General features: G+C 46.9%; 1 protein-coding gene across 6 annotated transcripts in view; it reads left to right on the top strand.

The window, feature by feature from the left end:
* TLN2 (talin 2) overlaps positions 1–24,752 on the top strand; it is a 450,537-nt gene that overhangs the window by 341,914 nt on the left and 83,871 nt on the right. For all 6 annotated transcript variants that reach the window (XM_079912034.1, XM_079912031.1, XM_079912032.1 and 3 more), the window contains 9 exons: positions 3,935–4,143; positions 5,009–5,128; positions 6,175–6,372; positions 7,420–7,559; positions 14,830–14,923; positions 16,894–16,983; positions 18,840–18,962; positions 20,284–20,427; positions 21,963–22,124. In XM_079912034.1, the coding sequence (XP_079768160.1) occupies positions 3,935–4,143; positions 5,009–5,128; positions 6,175–6,372; positions 7,420–7,559; positions 14,830–14,923; positions 16,894–16,983; positions 18,840–18,962; positions 20,284–20,427; positions 21,963–22,124 (1,280 nt within the window). The remainder of the gene's footprint in view (positions 1–3,934; positions 4,144–5,008; positions 5,129–6,174; positions 6,373–7,419; positions 7,560–14,829; positions 14,924–16,893; positions 16,984–18,839; positions 18,963–20,283; positions 20,428–21,962; positions 22,125–24,752) is intronic.

Genomic DNA, 24,752 nt, shown 5'->3' with positions numbered 1-24,752 from the left:
AAAATGATAATGATTGAAACCATGGGGGTAGCTAAGTTTGCATAAGGGAAAGTGGTAGAGTGAGAACAATTTTATCAGATATAACCCTATGGAACCCAAGTATTTCAGGAGAAGGCTGAGCATTAGAAATCCTTGAAAGAAACGAGAACATGCAGCCTTGGAGAGACCATGGAAACCAGGAGAGAGGGATGTCTCTCGACTCACAGAGATAATTGCTGCCTGGAAAGACACTGCAGGGAGGGACTTGAGAAGCATCCACTGGCTTAAGGAAAAACAAGGTCACTGCTCTCCCTGTTGAAGGCAATTACAGGAAGGTTGAAGAATGGATGGGAAGCAGGGAGAGAGCACGAGTGTGGACAGCTTCTCCCTGGGTGTCAGTTCCCTCGTCCATACCTAAGATGTGTGGGATACTCAGAAGTTAACACATGAGCTGCCCCTGGACTAGGTTCTAATGCAGATGTGGTTTTATTTGGCCAGTACAGCGTTCAAAATGCATTTCTTCTCGGCTGGGTACAGTTACATAGACAGAACCCTTTCCAGATCCTTTGGGACAGATTAAAAAATCTTGCATACTTGGTTTTTACCTTGTGAGCTTGATACGTGGTCTAATGCTGTCTACACACAATCTACGTGAATTCTGATCAGGAGTAATTACTATTACAAAGAATTCCCCTGTATTTCATATGACTAGTGTGTCTCCCTAAGACTGTTGCTGAATATAATTTGAGATCTAGGCGGCAGGAATACCGTGAACGTCATCTGTGTCTTCCAAGGATTGGGGTTATTGAAGCAGGGAGTCTGCTTCAGTGTTTCGCATTGGCACTTCTGGGGTGTGTTGCACCCTTGACTCCAGGAACAATTTTGGGGGGGGAGGGTGGTGATTGCTCGGAGATATGACTCTGATGATTCTCATCGTTACCATTGAGAATATTGCTGTGAATTCAGCCACGTACAGCCTTGGATGGTCATTTGCTCCCTGGCATCTGGTGGCCTTGTTTCATCCTTTTGTTGGTGTGGCTTCCACTTTGCGGGAAACCTAATGCCGCCAAAGAGGATTCTTGGTGTGCCCTGAGGTTTCACAGTGAGTCCTCAGCAGAAAACACGTGGAGTGGATATACCTCGGCTTTTGGAATTCCGCTCTTCTGGTTTCTGCCTTTTGGAAAAATTGTCTGAGTCTATAAAAGCCTTTTCAGTAAATAATTTTCTCATGAACATGACTTTTCTAATGGCGTATGATAAATGGTTTATTCTTCCAAAATAATACAACTCAAATAGAAATAGATTCAAGAGTCCACGTGGTAACGAGGAAGGCAAGAGGAGAGGTCTAGAAATCACAGCCTAGAATTTTCAAGGGTCACAGCTGGGATCTCAGCCTCTCCTATGACCTGTGGGAAACTGAGACCCAGAGGGAAAAGGCGGCGGCTGTTTAGTCCACACAGCTTGTCAGCAGCAGAGCTGGACGAGGTCTTAACCACACCTGGTGGGTGCCCTTCTGAGCAAGGATGTCCTTCCACCCTGGGCCAGAAGCTTCAGTATAACATGAATCGGGAGATTAGGTTTGACGTAAACACACTACCATGTATAAAATAGATAGCTAGTGGGAACCTGATGTATAGCACAGGAAGCTCAGCTCAGTGCTGTGTGATGACCTAGATGGGTGCGATGCAGGGGGTGGGGGGAGGTCCAAGAGGGAGGGGATATAGATGATTCACTTTGCGGTACAGCAGAAACTAATGCAACATTGTAAAGCAATTATACTCCAGTAAAAAACAAACAATAAAACCCTCCTTGATGTCTGCAAAAAAAAAAATGCAGTGACTCTTCTCTTTGGCTTTTTTCTCTCCTTCACCTTGGCTTTACTTATCTTTATGCTTTCTCCTCTGCCATATAAAACACTTTGTTTAAAATGTGTTCATTCCACACGCTGCGCTCGGAAGTGCCGTGTGATACATGGTAGATGGGCAGCTTTGCAATTGGCCTTGATTAGATTGTAGAGTTATGTCCCAGTTATGCGACGTCCTAAGTATTTACAGATGAGCCAGTCTGCAGCTCTGGGAAGTTGTTTTATGGATTCCCCAGGGCCTTTTGTGTTCTTTCTTGTATTTCGGTGCCTCGTCCCTAGTAAAGAGAGGACCACCTGCTGCGTCCGTGCCCACGCGGCTGAAGCAGCGGCGGCAAAGACCACGCTCGGGGGTGCCATCCAGCCGAAGGCTTTAGATGCTGTCACCTCAAAGTGTCGTGAGAGAGCAAGTCATCTGTGAATTTTTCATGCAGATGTTGTATGTTCTAACAAGAATCCCTTGTAGTTCTCTATCCCAAAGAACACTGTGCAGAGTCTGACCCCGAAGTTAAGAAACTAACCTCAGATCTAAAGGTGTGTCCGTGGTCAAGATGCTTCTCAGCACTGGGCCTCATCTGAAATGCTTCGATGAGATGAGCTTTGAGGCTGGCTATTCTGCAGTTCCCCAGGTTCCAGGAGCCTTTTGTTACGTGCCTTGGCATTTCCAGTCTCCTTCCTTTTCTTGGGTGCGCCAAGCACTAGGTACCATGTAGGAAGGCGCCTCTTCTTTCTATGGGAGGTGGCACTGTAGTTTTTAAGGACTAGTTTAAATGCATAGTTTATCTCCGAATCCCATCATCTTTAGAAGTGAATTTAAAGATGAGCAGGCACTTCGCAAAAGAGGATGTCCAAACAGCCACTGAGTGTATGAAAAAGTGTTCAACATCGTTGCTCACTAGGGATATAAGAATTAAACCTCAGTGAGGGACTTCCCTGGTGGTCCAGCGGTTAAGACTCCACGCTTCCACTACGGGGGGCATGGTTTTAATCCCTGGTCGGGGAACTAAGATTCCCGCATGCTATACACCCACCAGAACTGGATAAAATAAAAAATCTAACACTAGTAAGTACGGGCCAGGATGAAGAGCAACTGTAACTCTCATATATATAGTGCTGGCAGAGTGTATAATGGCAAAACCAGGCTGAAGAAGTGTGGTAGTATCCTCCAAAGCTAAATATACACTTACTCTATGACCCAGCAATTCAGCTCCTAGATTTAAATCCAAGAGAATCAATTCCATATGTCTACCTAAACACAGGGATGAGAACTTTTCCGGTAGCTTTATTCATAATAGTCCACACAGGAAACAATCCCCAAGTGTCCAGCAACAGAAGAGTGGATAAGCAGATGTTGCTGTGTTCCTATAATGGAATACAACACAGCAAGAAAAAGCAATGTACTTCTATGTGTAACAGCACGGGTGAATCTCACAGCATTGTGGTCAGAGAAAGAAACCAGACACAAAAGAAGACATACAGTGTGGTTCCATCAACACGTAGTTGAAGAACAGGTAAAACTAGTCTAAGGTGATAAAAGCTAGAATAGGGATTACTTCCAGTGTGAGAGGATATTGACTGGGAAAGGGCACAGGCAATGGAAATGTTCCTTCTCCATATGGATGGCAGATACGTGGGTGTACACATCGGTACAGATTCAGTGAGCTGCCCAGGGAGACTCATTCACTTTGTTGCGTGTAAGTTATGCCCCAATAAAAATGACTGGAAAGAAAAGTGAACTTGAATGGTTCATCTGTGAGTTCGATACTATGCACTTGGTATTTTAGGTCTAGGGACAGGTGGGGTAGTGGGCGTGACAGGAACCAGAGGGAAATGGTGTTTACCGTGGCATTTGTTGTAACATCCCTCTTGGAGCAGCCCAGAGCCAATGGCTTGAGCTACTTCTTTGAGAAGGACATCAATTCAGATTTTATAAAAAGCAATTTGGAGCCCACCTGTGCCAGGCACTGTCCAAGGATTCTCTCCTTTCTTGAAGGCTCTAGTCTAGAGGCTTACTCCCAAGTAAAAGTATAACTTTTGGATGGAATCTAATAGAAAGTCTGGCGGGCTCTTTTTTTTTTTTTTTTTAATCCCCAGGGGTGGCTGCTCGAGAGACGGCCCAAGCTCTGAAAACGCTGGCCCAGGCTGCCCGGGGCGTGGCTGCATCTACGAGTGACCCCGCGGCTGTGCATGCCATGTTAGATTCCGCCCGGGACGTGATGGAGGGCTCGGCCATGCTCATCCAGGAAGCCAAGCAGGCCCTGATCGCACCTGGAGATGCGGAGAGTCAGCAGAGACTAGCCCAGGTAAGGCCCGGAAGTGGCCATCAAGGTCATCCCTGAGGTGGACGCATGGACAGGCTGTTGCCCGGTGTGAGCAGTTTTGGAAGCCTCGCATGGTAGCCCCCATAACGTGAGACGTGCTTAATTCAGTCAACAGAAAGTATGGGGGGCTTTGTTGAGACCTGCCGTTAGAACGTGAAGGACCTGGACGCAGCATGTCTGTTTTGGGCCTGTGTGTGCTTACATATAGCCCTCTTCCTAGCCTGGGAGGTGAGGTAGATAGGCTTGGTGTAGCTACTCGGTGCTTTAAACTCTCTCTAGTGCCTCTTCAGGTGATTCTTACCAGAGAGCGTAGACAAGGAGCCTCACACATCCTTAAAAGGCAGCATGTGGGCAACTCCAAGTTGGTCTGGAAGTGCTCAGAACATTCCGCCTGCCCTTGGGCAGGGCGAGGCGTGGGATGATGGCATCAGAGGGTCGCTGAGCATAAATCCATCCCAGGGCGGGCTAACTGTGATCCAAAGGACTCAGGGCCTCCTTCCACCTCAGGACCTCTGCAGGGCTCTCTAGAAGGCAGCTATTTCTCTTCCTCTTGGTGTTGGATACCTTTGTTTCAGAACCGAGTTGTATTTGAGCCACAGTCAGGACTTGGCCTGGCCTTGGGAGCAGGTAGGGTGTGCTGTATCGCTGTGTCAGACCCTGTGCTAAGACAGGATGTTAACCCCAGTGAGCGGCCTAGATGAGGAGATTTAACGGTAAACAGTGTCAGGCAGACGCTGGCAGATCAGTTCCCCATCTCTTTTAGCTCTGCTCACTCCCAACACGTGTGCAAGAATGTTTGCCCTGAAACCTGCTTTCTGTTGGGGCTTTTCTCCCTCTGTGTATTCAGGTGGCCAAAGCCGTCTCTCACTCCTTGAATAACTGCGTGAATTGCCTCCCTGGGCAGAAGGATGTGGACGTGGCCTTGAAGAGCATCGGGGAGTCGAGCAAGAAGCTGCTGGTGGACTCGGTGAGAGGTTTTGGCTCGGGCAGGGGCGCCTGGGGGACTGGGCTCACCTTAGGTGTGGGTGGAGTCTGCTCCCCTCTAGGGGACCTCTGAGCGGCTAGCCTTTCCCTTAGGAGTCCTGTTTTTCCTGTCGATTTGCCTTTTCCTTGTTTTGCTGTCTGATCAGCCGAGTTCCCAGGTAGAGCTTCTAAAGTTTACTTCTTCTTTGAGCCCATGCTGCTGTTTGCTCTCAGGTCATCCCAGTAAGACAGGAATGGGGAGGAGGGGGTATATGATCATCTAACTTCTTATCAGGACATCTCAGGCAGTGACCATCAGGCGATAAAGGGATACAAGTGTCAGGGACTCACTGAGAGAGTGAGCCGTCTGTGGAATTTCACTTTGGGGCCTGGTCCCGTCCCTGTCTTGTGAGTCCCCTTTGCGGGTACTTGGCCTTGTTCATCTTTGGTTCTTCTCTGCCTGGTCCCTGGCATATACCAGGTATGCAAGCTGTGGGTGTGGTGTGACTAATATCTAGCTTAACTCTCTGGAACTTTTCACAAACAGTTACAGGGCTGCTAGTGGCACTTCTGTGGAACAGCTATTCAGTATATTGTTAGCAAAGACCAACTGACGAATAAAAGTGATGGCTGTTAGTTTAGAGGAATAGGATTTAAAGTTTCATAGCATCTGCCTTTTAGTTCCAGAAAGCTAAACCTTTGAGAGTTTCCGTCTGAGAAACCCAAGATAGAGTGCTGGTTCAGAGAGTGGATCCCGAGTCAGACTGCCCAGGTGTGAATCCTGGCTCTGCCACTTAGGAGACCAGAAGCCTGAGGAAAGCTGTCCTTACCATTTTTAGATCCACTATGTCTAGCACTGAATAGGTGTTCACGGGAATGTACATATTTTGAAGGTCAACCTTAACAAGGGCTCAGACCACACAGAGCCTTTTAGTCTCGATGACTCACAACTGCATCCCAGGAGAGTCTGTCTTCCCTCTGCAACATACTACCTTTGTTTCTCCTACGCAAAGTAGAACTTCTCCTGCAACCTGCCTTCTCTTGCCATAGTTACCTCCGAGCACGAAGCCTTTCCAGGAAGCCCAGAGTGAACTGAACCAAGCAGCGGCTGATCTGAACCAGTCTGCAGGGGAGGTGGTCCATGCCACTCGGGGCCAGAGCGGAGAGCTGGCTGCAGCCTCCGGGAAGTTCAGTGATGATTTCGATGAATTCCTCGATGCCGGCATTGAGATGGCGGGCCAGGCTCAGGTGAGGCTGGTGTGGCTGAGTGGAGTTGACCCTTGCCCCTCTCAACTCTGGTGGACCGTCGTCCCCTGCGGCCAAGTGGCAAATAGGAGCGGGGAAGCTGTGGGCAGCCCACACCTTTACACTGTCTTTGCTGCTCAGAGAGCTCCATGAGCTCACAGGAATGGCATTCCCAAAGATACTATTAGCTTATGTGTGAAGTTCTTCCTGGAAATGACAGATAACTTTTCCCACGATCCTCCAACAGAACTCATCATTTTATTTCTGCTTTTTGGAGGGAGAGCAGCTCTGCATCCTATACTTCAAATGTGGTTTAATACTGTAAAAACTCATGTATTTGAAGTTCGGGGAGCCCACTTGAAAAGGCTGTGTCTGATCCTGAGTGTCAAGTGATTCAAACTTAACCTCTTTCAGATGAACAGATAAACCCCTTGTTTAGAACAAGGGAGGGTGACTGGTCTGGTGTCAGCTTATGGAGCTGGTTGTTTTATTTTTTGGCGAGCTCCTGTGAACTCCCTAAAAGTGGTACCCAGGGTGTTTTTTACTCTGTTATCTACAAAGGGTTGTTTCTCGGATGGCAGGCCAGGTGAGAAATGTATCCTTTCCAGAGTCGGGAGCTTCTGGGATGCAGTCAGCTCTAAATGTCCAGACAGTGACGGTAGTTTGTGCCAGGCTGAGATGGACAAGCCCCTTGATACCTCCCGCATTGTTGAGCAAGATGCTGGAGTTGTGGCCCTGTCTGTGTGCTCTCTCGCTTGCTCTCTCCCTCCCGCCCCCATTCATGCCCACTCTTGTGAGACAGCACAGCTCTTGGCTGACCCACTTGGGCTGGATTTCTGTCCTGTTGTGTGCATCTTGGTCCGGATAGCTGTTTGGGGAACGGTAGACACTGGGCAGAGTCTTGACAAGTTAGGCATCTGCTGACTAATTGGACTTAATGCAACCTAGACAGATAACCTGCTTCCGTTTCAAGGTGCTGCTCCTAGCTCTGAATGCTGCCTAGGAGAAATGGACAGCCCCTAATGACTCTGGCTCCTTTTGACCTTCCAGACGAAAGAAGACCAGATCCAAGTGATAGGGAACCTCAAGAACATCTCGATGGCATCCAGCAAGCTGCTGTTAGCGGCCAAGTCTCTCTCTGTAGACCCAGGAGCACCCAATGCAAAAAACCTCCTGGCCGCAGCTGCAAGGTAAGAGTGGAACAAAATGGGCGTTCACGTGTGGTGTTTGCAAGATCCACCAGACATCCTGCTGCTTTGCTGAGCGAAGGAGTAGTGCTGACCTTCTGTTGTCGGAGTTGGAGGCGAGAGTGACAGAGATGCTGGTGTCTTATTAAACGGGCTCCTTTGCACGCGCTTTCTCCCCTAAAGATGCCTTCTGTCTCCTCTTAAAGCCTTTTCAGGAGGACTTGCTTAGTCTTAAGGCCCCCACTGATGTATAAACGTAGTGGCTTAGATTTTTTTTGCAAGTAGTATTACTATCTTTCAGATTATGGAAGTAATATAAGTTCATTAAAAAGAAACCAGAAGATGTTGAAAAGTATAAAAAAAATGACACTCAACTAGCCATTCAACATTTCTTGAGTCTTACTATATGCCTGGCACCAATGTTAATTAGATGGATTTAAACATGTTCACTTCGTCACGTGCAGAAGGGCTCTAGCTCAGAATGAATGGGGCGGTGGGGAGGAGTAAATTGTTTTGGGAAATATGTTAAAACATGAATCTGAACTTGGGGTAAGGTCAACGTTCTTCTTTCCTGTTGTTCTCACCTGAGGAACTGGGTCATACAAGAGAATTTCTGCTCCAGGGCCACTCTGGCCGTTTAGTTCAATTACTAGTGATGGAGTGCTGGTAGCTGGAGAAACTGCAGCGACAGCCCAGGAAAATTTTATATTGGCAATCCCACATTCATATTCCTGAACCAAGAGTGTAGGGTATTTTATTTTCCTATGGAAGTGTAGGCCTGTTTTCATAGCATTTCTTGATATCACTTTATATGTAGGAAAACTAACAGCAGTGAGAGATTAAATGCGGGACAATTAGGACACATAGCATAATTGGAAACATTTTCAAAATGTGCAGATTAGTGATTTTTAAAACGCATTGCTTGAATTCTACTTAACTTCTTTTAAACTTGGTTTTGTTTGCTTATTTTTTAATGTCTTTATCTCTCCTGGCTTTTTTTTTTTTTTTTCTTTTTGCGGTACGCGGGCCTCTCACTGTTGTGGCCTCTCCCTTTGCGGAGCACAGGCTCCGGACGTGCAGGCTCAGCGGCCATGGCTCACGGGCCCAGCCGCTCTGCGGCATGTGGGATCTTCCCGGACTGGGATACGAACCCGTGTCCCCTGCATCGGCAGGCGGACTCTCAACCACTGCGCCACCAGGGAAGCCCCCTCTCCTGGCTTTTTTAAAGTTGTTAGAATCAGGAGACCTGAATTCTAGTACAAGCTTTAGTGCTTGACTAGGTTACCTTGGTCAGGTCACTCAACCTGTCTAAACTTTCCCATTTGCCAAATAGGGATGTGTACAGACTACATTGTCCTTGAGCTCTGTTCAGTTCTCGATATATAAGGTAGCATGGTACCACTGGTTAAAACCTGTCTCTGGTCTCCTGTTTGCTTGTAGTGTTATTTTATTTTATTTTATTTTTATGGGGGGGTTAGGTAATTTCAGAGCAGTTGCCTTCAAAACCTTTGAGTTTCTTCATTTATTCCCAGATACATACTTTACCTTCAAACGATAGCTAGAGCCACTAGGTGATGGGAAAAATACCCTCACATCTCCCCACCTCCATCTTATGCTTTGTTTGTGATTGTTCCATTAGGTGAGTGCCCTTCTGGGGTCGTGGTGGAGATGAAGAGGGACAGTGATGTCTTCTCTGTCGCGCAGCTGTTTCTGATCTAAAACCCTCTTAATCACTTTTTTCCTACAAACAACCTTTGGGTAAGGCAACTAATGTTGCCAGGTATCTGAACTCAGATGTTTTTCATTATCTTAAATTTTTCACATCGTTTCAAAATTACAGTTTCCAACTTAGAGCGTGTTGTCGACTCTCTTAAATTGTGGGAATGAGGGGAGAGTATAAATTGGCCTTTTGAGAGCCCCGTACCGAAGGGAATCCAGGACCCGAAAGCATGCTGCTGGTGTCCTGGCTCTGTGAGTGTCTGAACGCCCCCTGGTGGTGACATTGAGGAAGGGACCTGGAGGCGAGGCAAAAAAGCTTTCTTTGCCTCTGTCTGTCCTGGCTTTCAGCAGTTGACAGAATTCCCAGCCTGATGGTTTCATAGCCAAGACAGCACTCAAGAATCATCACATGAACTGATAGTCTTGGGCTGGAACAGCTGCAGGAAGTTTCTGGCCTATTCTCCTTGGCTTCTTGGCCCATGCTGGCAAGCTCTGCTCCCTGGGGTGATTTCCCAGCGGAAGCTCCAGCCAGGTCAAGTGAGTCAGGCAGCTCCCCTTGGAGGGTAAAGCTCTGCCCACCTGGGGTGCCTTCGTTCATTCTCTTGTTCCTTCATTTGTTCATTAAACAGATTTTTACCACATGCCTGATAAGGGCACACACTGTAAGACTGGGACGGCCCTGGTGGAGTTAGGACAGGGGGCACAATCAGGGCATGCCACCCTCATTCTATCTGGGCCTCACAACAGTCTGGCGCATAAGTACCTTTGGAGTTGGGCAGCAGGGAATCGATTGCTCTCGTCCTCATCTTCAGTCCCACTGCCCTCCCTCTTCTTGAGACGGCCATGCCTGCCTGTCCTTCCTGTGGATGTCCCCAAAGACCCCACAGAGATGCTACTGTGGGGGCCCAGACCTGGACCAACTCAGCCCCACCCTGCTCCTACATCAGCAGACTTGAACCCTTTCTTTGTTCTTTCTAGTCTCCATGATTCTTCCTGCTTTCGGGGAAAATGGTTTACTTCTGGGAGAGCAGTAGAGTATGTGTGCCTTTCCCTCTGCTCCCTCTGACCATTCTGCATCTGAGCCCAGGTGCATCTGAGGAAGCTGGTCCCTTGGTTTCTGATGTGCGTGGGGAGGAAGTCATTTTCTGTTGAGTTCCTGGCTTGTTTGTCTTCTTTCTGTGTAACTGCCTGGCTCTGGCTCTTTTCTGGCAAGTTGGGTGGAGCTGGAGACCCTTTGTCCACCGTTCATCAGGCTTTTCCCTGCCTGGGGGCTGGACTGATGCTCCCTGAACTTAGTTAAGGGAGTGGGAAACCAGTTGGCAGTGGCAAAAGGAAGAAGTGCCCTAACTCTGAGCACCTCCCCAGGCTGCCGAGCACACCACAGTCACCCTGGCCAGAAGGACTCCCGGGCTGAAGACTTGACGCCCGCAGCTGCCAGCATCAGGACCGTCCTAGGCCAGGTGTTCAGCTGCTTTCCAGTCCCCTGAGGGCTCCCTAGGACCTTGCAGGACGTGTCTCTTCCAGGACCACCCTTTGCTTTGAAGTTCCTGCCGGGCAGGAGTCTTCCTGTCTCCAGAGATGGTGAAAAAGGATGTCCCAGCAAGCAGCATTTCCATGTTGTAAAGTAGAAAAATGTACACTGGGCCTTCTTCTGTCTCTTGGTCTCCTCTAGAATGTTCCATTCCCGGAATCCGAATCAGGATCTCGCTGAGCCCTGACTTTCCAATTGCTCTGGTCCACGTTGGGCCCTCCTTCGTAGGCAGAACCCACGCCCACGGTCGAGGCTTTCATTTTCTTTCTTTCACTCCCAGCGAGTCCTGCCTGTGTCTGGCTGATCCTGTCTGGTGTCACACCCCCCATCACTGCTTCCTCTGGCTCACCTTTGTGTCTTGTCTGTTCATTGTCTTGCCTCTCCAACTGGATTGCAAGCACCTTGCTTTCCTAGAGAGACTTAAACTGTATTATTTTTTTTACTCTCCATGCCTTGTGCATGGTAGGACCCAGGGAATACAAACAGGGGAATTTCAGTTTGCTCTTAGTTGCCTTTCTAAGCACGTCCTCCTTTGAGGAAGGGAATCATCTGAAGTTGCTCTGTTCCCCTCCAAGCTCGCTATTGGACGACTTGGGCTTAATAAATAATCAAAAGCACAAACTGGTTGATTTTCTTCTCTCACCTCTGCCCCAATTCTATATCTATATAAAGGTTCCTTCCAGAGCTCACAAACTCCTGTCTGAATCAATTTAGTATCTCTGAATGCTAAACGATTTGTAGGTTAGAAAGCCTTTAACATCCGAGGCTGTAGATCCCAATTTATTAAAAACCAAGAGTGGCCACATATGCTTATTAGATAAAGAATGAATTACAGGAAAACACTATCTCTAGATAGTGAAATTACGGTTATTTAATTTTTTGTATTTTTTAAAATAAACTTGTATGGCTTTGATCATTACCAAAAAGTGTGGGGAAAATAAAAGCAGCTACAGTTCAAGCCTACTTGGATTTACATAGAACGAAGGGAGGATGCAGCTAATGTTGGCTGTCCTTTTATAACAGTGTAAGTAGGTTAATTCATAATGCTTTAGTAGATTTACTGGTATCTGCTTTAAAATAATATTATAAAATCACTGTTAACGTTGTGATACGTCATTGTCATTTTTCTATGCATATGTATATTTTTACAGGTATGGGCTTATGTGGTTTTTACATTTTATATACAGTTTTCTATATAAGGAATATGATATCATGACTTTTAATGGGTGCCAAGAATTCTGTTGTAGACTCTACATTTAATCAGTCCTTTATCACTGCATATTTGGGTTGTCTTTAATCCTTTGCTCTTATAAATGAGTACCGTAGTTTGAAACATGAAAATACTGTTTCCCATTGTCAAATCTATATCACCATTTGCCTCTGTGCCGCTAAGTTTATTTAGCTATGCAATCCAGACTCTAAAATGAGTTATGGGGATAAATGATACCTAAATAATGCTTTTTAGTCATGGACCAGTATTACCCAAGTGACTCATTCAGGCATGCGGTGCTGTGCTGGCACTGTTAAGGACTATCCAACCACAAACTCTTATTAGTCTGTTTGTTTGTTGTTGTTTTTTTACCCCAAGTTTTTATTTGAACATTTTTCACTTCTAAAAATTGTTGAAAGGACAGTGAATAGCTATATATTCTCAGGATTTACCAATTGTAAACTTAGTTTGGGGGTTTTTTTGGTTTGTTTTTTCTTTTTGGAGGGGGCCACACTGCCTGGCTTGCGGGATCTTAGGTCCCCAACCAGGGATTGAACCCGGGCCCATGGTAGTGGAAATGCAGAGTCCTAACCACTGGACTGCCAGGGAATTCCTGTAAACACTTAGTTTCTAATGGAAAAATCTTTATATAAAGACTAGCTTTTTAAAAACGTAGATAAACAGGAAACGTTGAAGGAAGTAAGCCAAATGGAAAGCTTGTGTGATACGTGGAAATATTCCCCAAATGATCGTGTCACCACAGTTGAGGGCTGTACCCTTTGTTATGTTGACACATCCAGCCTGTCCACTCCGAAGTATGTCTTGAAGGCTGCCATTGCAGAACACGGTGTTGGACTCTCTGGGGGACCCTTCCAGTGAATACATCATGAACTGCACCTTCCAAAGGTGGTCCCAACTAGAGACTGTCCTGCTCTCTCAGTTGTTCTTGTTTTGCTTTGCACCTGGAAGGCACAGTGCTTCCCCATGACACCTTACTTAGTTAAGCACTTTTCCACAAATAAATGAGTCACTAGAGTTAATCTTACACAAGCTATTTGGGGATTCCTTCTTGAGCTGAGGAATGTTTTTCTTCTTCCCATCACTCTAGCTAAATTTAAAATTCAAAGCAGTAGCTCCTCATCAAATAATTAAGCTGATTGCCTTTGTACATTGGCAACATCTTTTTCCACCTAATTTGATATTCTGTGGGAAGCTGCAAAGCCAATTTAACTAATAAAATGTGGCGTCTTTATATTAGACAGTGTTAATGATTAGCAGCAATGTGTGTCCTATTTTGATTTTGTTTGTTTTATTTTAAGTTTCCTGTTAGCTGCAGTGGTTACTGACTGTGAATAGAATTCAGGGTCCTGCCCAAACTATGGACCAGTTATGGCCCTGCAGAAAAATGGTTTTGAATCTGGCCTTTGTGTCTGATAGACATGGGTTTAAGTCTTATTTCTGCTTCTTATTTGTAGCATCTCCTTAGGGAATTATCTCGTGTGTGTGTGTGTGTGTGTGTGTGTGTGTGTGTGTGTGTATGTCTGTTTTTTTCATTTATAAAAACAAGGGTATTCAATTTTAAGACAGTATAAAGGTACAGTAATCAAAACAGTGTGGTATTGGTGAAGGGTTAGACACACAGGTCAATGGAATAGAATAGAGTCCAGAAGTAGACCCACACAAATATGGCCAACTGACTGTCAACAAGGTTAAAAAAGCAATTCAGTGCAGAAAGGATGGCATTTTTAATGGTACTGGAATAATTAGACTTCCATATATCCCCCCCATGAAAAAAAAATCTGGATCCATATTTCACACCTTGTTAAAGAAATTAACTCCAAATGGACCGTGCCTTTATGAATCATCCATGGCAACCTAAACAGAGGCTGTCCAGGAGGGGTGGAACCCTAGCCAATGTAGGAAAAAATCTGGGCTGTGTTTTAAGTTCTAAGAAGAATGGAAACACATGTAAAATCATGTAAGCATCTCTGATTCCTATTAATGTTAACAAAGAAAATAGCTCTTTTAAAGAATAATGTTGGTATAGCTTCTAGGAACTGGTCAGTCATGTAGAAATGAATGGTAAGAAGAGGTTTTAAAATCATAAGGCACAGTTTACAGTGTGACTTTTAAAATATACAAAATAGTCCAAACTATACAAAGGCTGTCCAAAATAGCCTAGCTCGGATCATCCCATTCCTGTGGGCTGCTAGGGAAGGATTCTGAAAACAGTGTTACTATGAGCTGTTTGCCATTTGCAACTTCATTGTGAATTCCTTCTTGTGAATATATTAAAGATAGCCACACTTTCTTAAGAGAACTGTTAGTATTGATACTTTTAAGGGTAAATCAATGAATAATGAGAAGCAAAGTAGGGATTCTCATTCTCTCTTCCCTGGTTGTGGTTGATTTTTGGTTGTTTAGAGCAGGGGGCCCAACCCCCAGGCGGAGGACTGGTTAAGGAACCGGGCCGCACAGCAGGAGGTGAGCGGCGGGAAAGCAAGGGAAGCTTCATCTGCCGCTCCCCCATAGCTCGCATTACCGCTGACCCATCCCCCCCATTGCTCTCATTACTGCCTGAACCATCCCCCTGCCCCCCGGTGGAAAAATTGTCTTCCACAAAACCGGTCCCTGGTGCCAGAAAGGTCGGGGGCTGCTGGTTTAGAGCCTTGTGGAAGAGCTGTCACAGGGACCACAGCCTTTATAGTGAATTAATTGTATTCCTAGCGAACCTACAAAACATTGTTGGGGAAATTACTGTTGATCTTTACAAAACAAAACAAAAAACACTCTTTCCGTATTTGTCGTCGCAGAGCTGTGACGGAGAGCATCAATCAGCTCATCACTCTGTGCACCCAGCAAGCTCCTGGCCAGAAGGAATGTGATAACGCCCTGCGGGAGCTCGAGGTGAGTCCCTGAAAGGCTGCTGAGGATTTCAGAGTGTCTGTGTGTCTGTCCTTTCCCTCCGGGTCAGGTTCTTCTCCTCTATTCTTACCTTTGATCTTTCCTGGGAAACTATTGGGCCAAAGTTCCAATCCAAGTGGGAAGGAATTAAAGAAAAATTAGATTTGGTGGGGTTATCATCCCTGCTTCCCTGTTTCCACTTAAGAGTTGCTTTGTTAAAGGATTCTTTATTTCATACAGGAAGAGGCCTATGGTATTGAGTGTAGGCTGAAGATAAGCAATTTCTACCTAAAAAGTTTGGGAGTGATTATTCTGGGGCGTTTGGGAGAAGCTGGAATAGATGTGCTTTCTGAGTAAAAATGATTTTCCCATACGTTGTATTTTGTAACATGTAGGGGGCTCATTAGAGAAAACCCAGGAGTAACACTTATTACTATACAGTCAGGGTGTATGTCAGGGCCCCGACTCCACGGCTCCAGTCAGGGCCGTGGAGCTCCTAGTGGCCCAGACACAGTGTAGGGCTTATCAGTTTATATTCATACTTAGGGTTTATTTTTAATAGAAAATTCATTTATGCCCACAGAGTATACATGGGCAAGAATAAAATCAGTGTGCCTACTTGTCTGTAAAGCAGTCCTAACCAATTCAGGTTATGTTGAAACAGGCAAATGGTTATCTCAGTAGATATGGGTTGGTTGTACCGAGTGTACCTTTAGTTTTCTGAACAGGGATACCCACCATGCCAGAGATGTTAGAGGTGGGGGGTTGATTGCAGCTTCTGAAGGGTCTGATTGAGGCCCAGTCCGCCGATGGCAAGAGGCCATTGGCACAACTGAAAGTGAGAATAGGCAGGGGACTGAAGCATTCTGAAAACAGTGGAGAATGTTTCCTTCCTTGGGTGAGTCACTGCCCTATCCTGGTCTGTTCACATTTGCAAATATAAATGATACGTGGACTGTTGATCTAAATGAGGTCTGTTGGCCCAGATGCACATCCTCTGTGCCTTAATGGTATCCTTGGTTGCCAAAATTATGGCTATTTCAGTGTTGCTGTTACTAAGGCAGTTTTGATTATCCAAGGAGTGGGAGGAGTTTCTTCAATGAAATGAACACCTTCTTTATGCAGCCCTCTTTCCCTTAGATCTTTGCTGATTAACTCAGCAGTTTCACCATTACTTCCCCCCAACCCTTAGTAACTCACATGGCCTTGTCTTTTTGTTGGCTGTGCCCCAAAGTCTGCTAGGTCCCACTGTATCTTCTCACTCAACAGGGAGGAAGATGGATGGCTATGTCCCCGGACTTTCCTCCCCTGGAAAAGTCCCTCATAAACGATGATCAAAGGTTATTGCAACATGAAAGCTAGCAACCGTTTTCAGCAGACTGGAGACAAAGGCAGAAGAAGCAAACCCCATGCCCTGTTCCTTGATGGAGACCTAAACAAGATCCAACATTTTCTATACTTTTAAAATTAAAAACAAATGAACCATTCCAGTGGGCGGTTTTGGGGGGGGTTACCTTCTTTCATGCCTACCCATTGAAAGGTCCCAGCATTGAAAACAGAGGTCCCTACTAATCAAGAAGAAATGAATGAACCTGTCCTTGATATTTAAACTCCTTGGAGTTATCCAGCAGAGAAATTATACTCATTGACCATGAATATATATTGCCTCCCACTAACTTTCAGATTCTTTAAGGAAAAAATGTCCCCGTTCTGTGGATACCAAGCTTCTCCTTCACATTTGAAAACAAGAGATTCTCCTCTCTGTCAGAGCTAACCAAGACACACCCACCCCAATCAGCGTGGTGTTGCCCGCAGGAAATCTGAAGTCGCAGACACTGTGGTCTAAATTCCTCTCAAGAATCTGGATAATGACCAGAATCCTGTGTATGGAGGGGAAGTTGATAGTTGGTATTTTATGTTGAGTTTCCCTTGTTCTATAAGGCTTGCTCTTAAGTTGTGTTCTCCTTCTGTAGACTGTCAAGGGGATGTTGGACAATCCCAATGAACCTGTTAGTGACCTTTCTTACTTTGACTGCATCGAGAGTGTAATGGAAAACTCCAAGGTAAGCCTGGCTGTGCTGTGAGCATCCCTCCTCATTGTGGGGAAGAATCAAGACATGCTTTGTGTGCACCGGCCCGTGGCCCCTCTGCATGGCTGCCCGTGTCCTAAAGCCTTGCTATGGCGCCCTTTGCCCAGGTGCTTCTCAAACCTGGCTGTGCATCAGAATCACCTGGGGGTCTTGTTGAACACACCTTGCTAGGTCACACCCCTGAGTTTCTGATTCAGTAGATCCCAAGGTGGGGGAGATTGTGCATTTCTGACAAGTTCCCAGGTCCTGCCATGTGGTCCAGGGGCCACTCTATGAGAACCACTGCTCAGACCCTATGAGGGATGGGTCTTACTGTGAGTCAGAGCATGTATTTCCTTCAACTGGGACTGCACTGGTGGGGAAAGCCCTTCAATGGCCTTGGCTTACATGAGATCCTCCCGTGTGTTCTTTTCACCAACTATCCATGCCTTGCATTCTCAAGGGGAGTGAAAAATTGTGGAGGTTTTTTGGGGGGTGCGGGTGGTGAAAGTAGCTAAGATTATACAAAGGTTTGTGTCCTCCCTTCTGCAAATCTTAACCCAGCTCAACAAGTTCTTATTTCTTAGTATTTAATTTAATGTGGGTGGCAGTTGGAGGGAGGTGGTCTAAAAAGACTTCTTATCAGAGCAATAATAATAATATTTTAAAAGGTCAGGAAACACTGATCTGTGGTAATTGCACCAGTGTTTTTTGAGAATGCCTCAAAATCAGGATAAAATGAAATGCAAGTGAGATGAATGGAATTTCTTTCTTTCCCTATCCAAGATGGCTTCTTGACAAACAAAGAGCTCTGTCTTGGGTTCTAGACTTGGATGTCATAGTCTCCCTAAAGATTTCTGTTGAACATCCTTCAGTTCTAAGATCTGTGACCCTGGAAAGTAGGACCTGCCTTCATGGGGCATGAGGAGGCCCATGAAGACACAACACCAGATATGGGGCAGGCGCCTTGCCTCTGCCTGTGTGACCTTCTGTCTGACCTTGTGCATGGTGGTTGACCTCTCTGGGTTAGATTCTGAGTACTGAAATCCCGTTTAGCTGTTATTTTAAAGACCTCTGATAGGGACTTCCCTGGTGGTGCAGTGGTTAAGAATCTGCCTGCCAGTGCAGGGGACACGGGTTCGAGCCCTGGTCCGGGAAGATCCCACATGCCACGGGAGCAACTAAGCCTGTGCACCACAACTACTGAGCCTGCGCTCTAGAGCCCATGAGCCACAACTACTGAGCCCACGTGCCACGGCTACTGAAGCCTGAGCGCCTAGAGCCCGTGCTCCGCAACAAGAGAAGCCACTGCAATGAGAAGCATGCATGTTGCGACAAAGAGTAGCCCTCGCTCGTTGCAACTAGAGAAAGCCCGCGCACAGCAAGGAAGACCCAGTGCAGCCCCCCAAAATTAATTAATTAATTAAAGACTATCAATTAATAAGTGAATAATATCGGGAAGAGCGTGTCTTCTGCTTTCTGGACATGGTCTTCACCTATAGCTCGGTAGATATGTCTGATTTTATATTCTGGGAACTAACAGTTCTCAGTTTAGACCATTCACCCATGGGCTGCCCTGTATAGATTTTAGTTTATTGATCTGTGTATAGTAACTGTACCTCCTTGAGATATAGATAACTTTTGGATGAAAGCTTCAGACTTTATTTATTTCTCTTTGTGGAACAGAAATGATATCATTATCTTAAATCTCTTCTTATTGCAAATGAAGTAAAATAATGGCAAATATTGTAGATTAAGTGGCCTCGAACATTCAAGTTGGAAGGGTAGCCCCTTTACCCCATGGTCTGAAGGAATGCTGGTCAGAATATCGCTCGTGGTTTGTTTTGCAGGTTCTGGGCGAGTCAATGGCAGGGATTTCGCAGAATGCCAAGACCGGGGACCTCCCTGCTTTTGGGGAGTGTGTGGGGATTGCGTCCAAGGCTCTCTGTGGGCTGACGGAGGCTGCAGCTCAGGTAAGGCACGGGTCCCCGTGCCCCACGACGCAGGCTTTCCAGCCCTGTCCTGTGCCGGGTCCCTGTGGGAGGCACGTGGGGGCTTCAGCTTCAGCTTCAGCTCCATCTCCACCCATCACCACGGAAACCATGGAGAAGGTGGTGGCTCTTGCTGGCTAAGCATTTAGGCAAAACATCAGCCCGTTACCCCTGGAGCAGAGCAGCCTGGAGAGAACACTGAACCCTGCAGACCCAGCCTAAGGGTTCAGAGGCCCGTCTTTTTTTCTTTCTTTTTTTTTTAAGGTCATTGTTACAGATAAGTTGTTTGGGCGGGAAAAAATAGGCATGACACAATTCAAATTCCCTCTGAGACTTTAGAGTTGCAAAAGTCTTAGTCATGCTCTTTTTAGAATCAGAAGGAGAAAAAATTGGATGCCATCACACAGAGTCATGATCAAGCATGTTCCTGGCTCGTCTTCAACTGTGCTGTGTATTTCCAATAATTGCTGGGCTCATGTAACTGAACTTCCAAGAATGTCAGCATTTACCTTGAAGGATTTATCATTTGACAATTGCCTTGAGCCTGGAAGATTTTATTGAACCAAAGAAAAGCATCCCTAGTTCAGAGGGTGAAATCACCTTCCCTTATTTGGCCCCTCATATCTCAGGGGAAATGAGTTAAGGTTAGAATTTTCCCTCACAGATTCATTTCCTCCCTGTTATTTGGCTAACACCTCCAAAAGGTTTGAAGAGAAGACCTTCTCTTGTAGCCTCTTGTCCTCTTGGAGTCCGAATATTGCCTTTTTTTCCCCCGAACCATTTTATTCATTCTTTCTTACTGCTTCAAATACTGGCCTAAACAAGAAGGATACATTAGGCTACGAGATGAGAAATCCTCATGTAGGGCAGGCTCCAGGGTTGGCCTCCCCAGTAGCTCCACACCATCAGTCTACACCCACTTTTTTCCCCCCTCTGCCATCTGCCAGCCAAAGAGTGAGCTCCATGCTGAGGCTGGTCCCCCTCATGGTCATAAGGTGGCTGCCAGAGCACTCAGGGCTGCATCCATCCTTGGTCATGCCCCATGGAAGAGCTTCTTGAGGCTTTCTTAAGAACAAGGAGACTGTTCCCAAAAGCCTGTAGCAAACTCCTGCTGGCATGTTCCCGGCCCAAGCGAGTGTCAGCTTGTCCATGCCTAAACTCTTATTGATGAGATGAGTCTGACCACCTTGCACTGGGAGCACCTGAGAATGACTGTTGTATGTATACTGTGGGACCACACTCCCCCACAGGCGTATCTAGGAGTACAGCGAGCCTGAGCTGTGGTTTACCTCCTCCCTTCCAGGCTGCATACCTCGTTGGCATCTCTGATCCGAACAGCCAGGCAGGCCATCAGGGCCTTGTGGACCCCATCCAGTTTGCCAGGGCAAACCAGGCTATCCAGATGGCATGCCAGAACCTGGTGGACCCCGGCAGCAGCCCGTCACAGGTAACTTTGGGGCAGGGATGTGAGATCTGCATGTCCTTGAGCTCCTGGAGGTGGGTGGCGGGAGACTGCAAGAATAAAGATGACCATTCTTTCAGAACTTGCAAAGCCAGCCGGATCATGACTTAGGGGGATGTTGCAAAATGTGGTGAGGGTGGAACAGGTAGGTGCTCTGGAATGGAGTGCCGGAAGGCAGTCACGGTGGCGTAGTCACAGCGAGATTCATCAGGAGGTTCACGGTTCCATTTGTTCAGTTCAGGGGACATAACGTTGAGGGCTTGCTCTGTGCTCGGCACTAAGGGTCACTGTGAGGGAGACCCGACCCCCTACCCCCTTAACTCTTACTGTGGGTTAAAGTTTGGAAGATGGAGTGATCGGGGTATGATGACAAGGCAAGGGAGGCACAGAGGAAGGTGTGATGAATTCTCTGAGGGGCTCTCAGGGGTCACTTCCCAGAGGTGGTGGTGCTGACCCAGACCCCAAAGCTGGGTCAGAATCCACAGCACAAAAGGAGCCACAGAGACATTTGAGAACTAGACAGTACGTGTGACGTTCCTTGATACTTCTAATACCCAAGTGACGTGGGTCGTGTTCAATAATTCCAGCAGTATGTGCTAAAAAGAACAAGAATGGCCTATATGGGCTAGCAGAGGCAGGCTGTGATGGGCACATCTACTGCTGACCCTGGGACCAGCGTTCTTGAGGCAGGAGAAGGACCCAAGTAAAGGATACCTGGGGGACCACCCAGACCTAAGGCAGGTGTCAGTGCACCGGAGATTCCTTACCTGTCCAGTTAAGGCCAAAGGGGTGTTACCAGCCTCAGCAAAGTGATCAGGCAGATTCAGAAACGCAGCTGGGGCTGGGAGATCCCTGAGCCACACCCCTTAATAAGGTGCCTATAGCCCACCTGGGAGTGACATACAGCTGCATGTGACTGTTAAACACTTGAAATGGAACTGGTCCAAACTGTGATGGGCTGTAAGTGTAAAATACTGACCAATTTCAAAGACTTAGGATAAAGGATTGTGAAAGCTTAATATTCTTAAATTGATTACATGGTGAAATGAAATGTTTTGGATATATCAAGCTCAATAAAATATATTATTTACAATAATTTCCCTTGTTTCTGTACTTATTTTCATGTAGCTACTAGAAGTTTTAAAATTAGATATGTGGCTCGCACTGTATTTCTGTTGGGCAGCGCTGGCCTAGACCCTGGGCCGTGTCCCTCCTGGCTGGGGGTCACAAAGGATAGCTGACAGCATCTCCTCTGAGACTGCCTGGAGCTCAGCCCACTCCCACATCAGCCCTGCCTTTCCTTTTCTTTGTTTAGTCTCTCTGCCTTAATAATTCCCGCCCTCCCCTTTCTTGGAGTGACTTCAGGGGCGGCAGAGCTAGAGACATGGGTTTTATTCCCACGAGCCCTAGACATGTGAGTTGAAGGGGAATCCAGGGCTCGGGACCAGGGTGGACTCCAGTGAACTGGACCCCTCTGCACTGAAGCTTCGGGTGCCCCCAACCCAGTCCGTGCTTTATAGGTTCTGTCAGCCGCCACGATTGTCGCCAAGCACACCTCAGCCTTGTGCAATGCCTGCCGCATCGCCTCATCCAAGACGGGCAACCCTGTGGCCAAGAGGCACTTTGTCCAGTCAGCCAAGGAAGTCGCCAACAGCACTGCCAACCTGGTGAAGACCATCAAGGTAGGTCGCTGAGCTGAGGCCTTAGGAATCCCTGGGACACCTGTTGCAGAGGGGAACGAGGTAGGGGATTGAAGCTCTGCTCTCTAATACTTGCTTCTAGTGGAGTTCAACTTCCAATTCAGTCTCATGATTTAAGTCACTGAGGAGCGGTTCATTAGTGATGGAGATATTTATCAGGAAAAACCAACAGCCTTGGTCTCTACTAACCTTCTGCATAGTGGGTGGGGAGGGGTAAACTATGTGCTTAGTGGGGCAGGGTGGTTTTGAGGGGCTGGTAGAGGGCCCTGCCATGGTTGTTAAATATCTCTGGACCAAGAGAGAAGGTGGAGGGAGAATGGAATGGGAAACTGTTGGGAAAATCTTTAAAAAAAGGCAATTTATTCTGTCCTGTGATATCTATTCTATTTATAGTTGTTTAAATGTTTTCAGTGGAGCATGAGCTTCTTAAAATAGAGCATTCCACGTTGATAACAAGTTCGTCTTTGTGTTCGTGGCCGTGGACAGGTTGAGGGGAAGCAGGGCAAGGGTACCCTGTGAGGAGGGAATCGCAGTAGCTGGGCTGTAGTATTTGTAGCTGGGTGATCAGACCGCAAACCCGGTCTGCCGTGCGTGGGACACCCAGCCAGACACCAAGCAGCTGACCTGATGGGAAGACAGCCACAGCCTGAACAGCAGACCCCTGGCAAAGAACCTCCAAAGGAGGTGGTCATGGAAGGCAAGCTGTCAGTTCTGTGCAAACCAGGAAGTGCCGGAGGGAAGGCCGTTGGAGGGTTCACACTTTACTGAAGGATTTTCACGCTCGTGGAGGTGGGATGATCTGCTTCGTTGCCGGGCAAGTCCTGGAGGGATGGGGCTTTTCCCCCTGTTGTCTCCAGAGGATATGTTACTACACACCTCATTTCCCTTGCACTACACAAAGCCAGTTTAATCTTGTGGAGAAATTAGTCAACAGGCTGAGCAAAGCAGAAGCCAAGGAGAGATTGTGCAGCCCAGCAGCCGTTGGAAGCGGGCAGGCAAGAGCTACGGGGCAGTTATCCCCGTCGGCAATTACTTAGCTGCTTAAACAGAGTCTTTAAAAAAAAAAAAATTAAAACCCGCTTATTTAAAGACAATAATAAGATAAATTGAAGATGAATAAATAAAGCCAGTGCCCAGGTGCCCCCAGGATCCTGCTGGCAGCTCCCTTTAATTACTGTCATGGTTCGTGGTATTAGAAATGAATAAAGCTTATGTTTTCTGATATTTAGTTTACCCAAAGCCTGTTCTGTGTTTTGTGTGTATCACTCATTCAGTCCACACAACCAACCACCCTGTGCTTGCCATCCCCGTTTTTACGGTCAGGACAGTGACGCACAAGGAGGTTAAGTAACTTTCGTGGGGTGATTCAGCCACTAAGTGGTAGACCGGAATTCAGACCCAGATCCCCTGCTCTTTCCCTCAAGCCTGCTCTCGCCCATGGCATGCAGTGTACATCGTTAGCATGGAGAGACTAAGCCATCTCACCAGCCTGGGAAGAAATACCTGGTTGCGTTTACAGTGCTTGTGTGCCAGTCTCAGGGGAGGCAGGGCTGGAAAGACGGCAATAGAATTGAGACGTAGTGACATCATTGCCGGTTGCTGTGTAACTAACTTATTTCAATTAAACTTGGCCATTTTCCGATCATCAAAAAAACAGACTAGATTTAGATGGACCAAGGGGGAGACAAAGGCAAGGAGCTATTCTATACAAATTCTGGGATACCTTTCTTTTCTGCCTTCTCCTCGGTTTTAAATCCCGACCTGTCTCCGTTAAGGTCTCATTTTCTTTTCAGATTCTCCTCACAGTAGCAACCCCTCTTTGTAACTGCCTGCAGCAGATGAGCTCTTGTGATGGCCTTAAAGATAGGCCTGTGCAGAAACACCAGAGGGGGGATGCAGGCTGTTGTGACATGGAGAAGATGAAGCCTCCTTCCCCGCGAGCACCCCGGGAATCGATAGCCGTGCACAAGGAACAGAAATGACCCTCTTGCTCTGCAGCTTGCTGAAATGCGCTTGGTGTTGCGATTCCCATCAGGTGGCAGGCTTTGCCGGGGACAACGAACTTTGTTTTGAATTTCCTAATAGGAAAATGGTGAAGGCCATTTCACTGTAGCACACTGTACTACATATCGAATAGACTTGCTGAGTTAAGGAATGGTTAAGAATCCTGTCGAATAGCGAAACAAATGAATGTTTAATTCCCTAAATGCTTGAAACAGCCGCCATCGAGGCTGAATTTTGCTCTAAGTTTTATGCTTCTTAGTCCTTTTTTTTTTTCCTTTAAATCACAAGGATGTGCCCAAGCCTAAATCCCAGCTGCCCCACCTTTCTAGTTCACAATGAAAGGAGGGGAACCCCTCCCCGGAGGAACACTGGCGAGCAGGGAGCAGATGACCCCACAGTGGGTCATCAGCACCCATTAGGATGCCTGCCTCCAGGGATCGTAAATCTCTGCCGATGGCATTCTTTGCGATCCCAGAGCGTGGCTCAGCAAGAATACATAACGTGCACCCTCCTCCCTGCCAGGTGCTGCTCTCAATGCCGGCCAACTTAGAAACACACGGAGCCCTAACCGCGGGTGCCGTCTTTCTGCTGGTTCCCCCCGTGTAC

This window comes from Stenella coeruleoalba (genome assembly GCF_951394435.1).
Source record: "Stenella coeruleoalba genome assembly, chromosome: 2".
Taxonomy (NCBI): domain Eukaryota; kingdom Metazoa; phylum Chordata; class Mammalia; order Artiodactyla; family Delphinidae; genus Stenella; species Stenella coeruleoalba.
The sequence above is the reverse complement of the archived record's forward strand: the minus strand, read 5'-3'. Positions and strand labels throughout refer to the sequence as shown.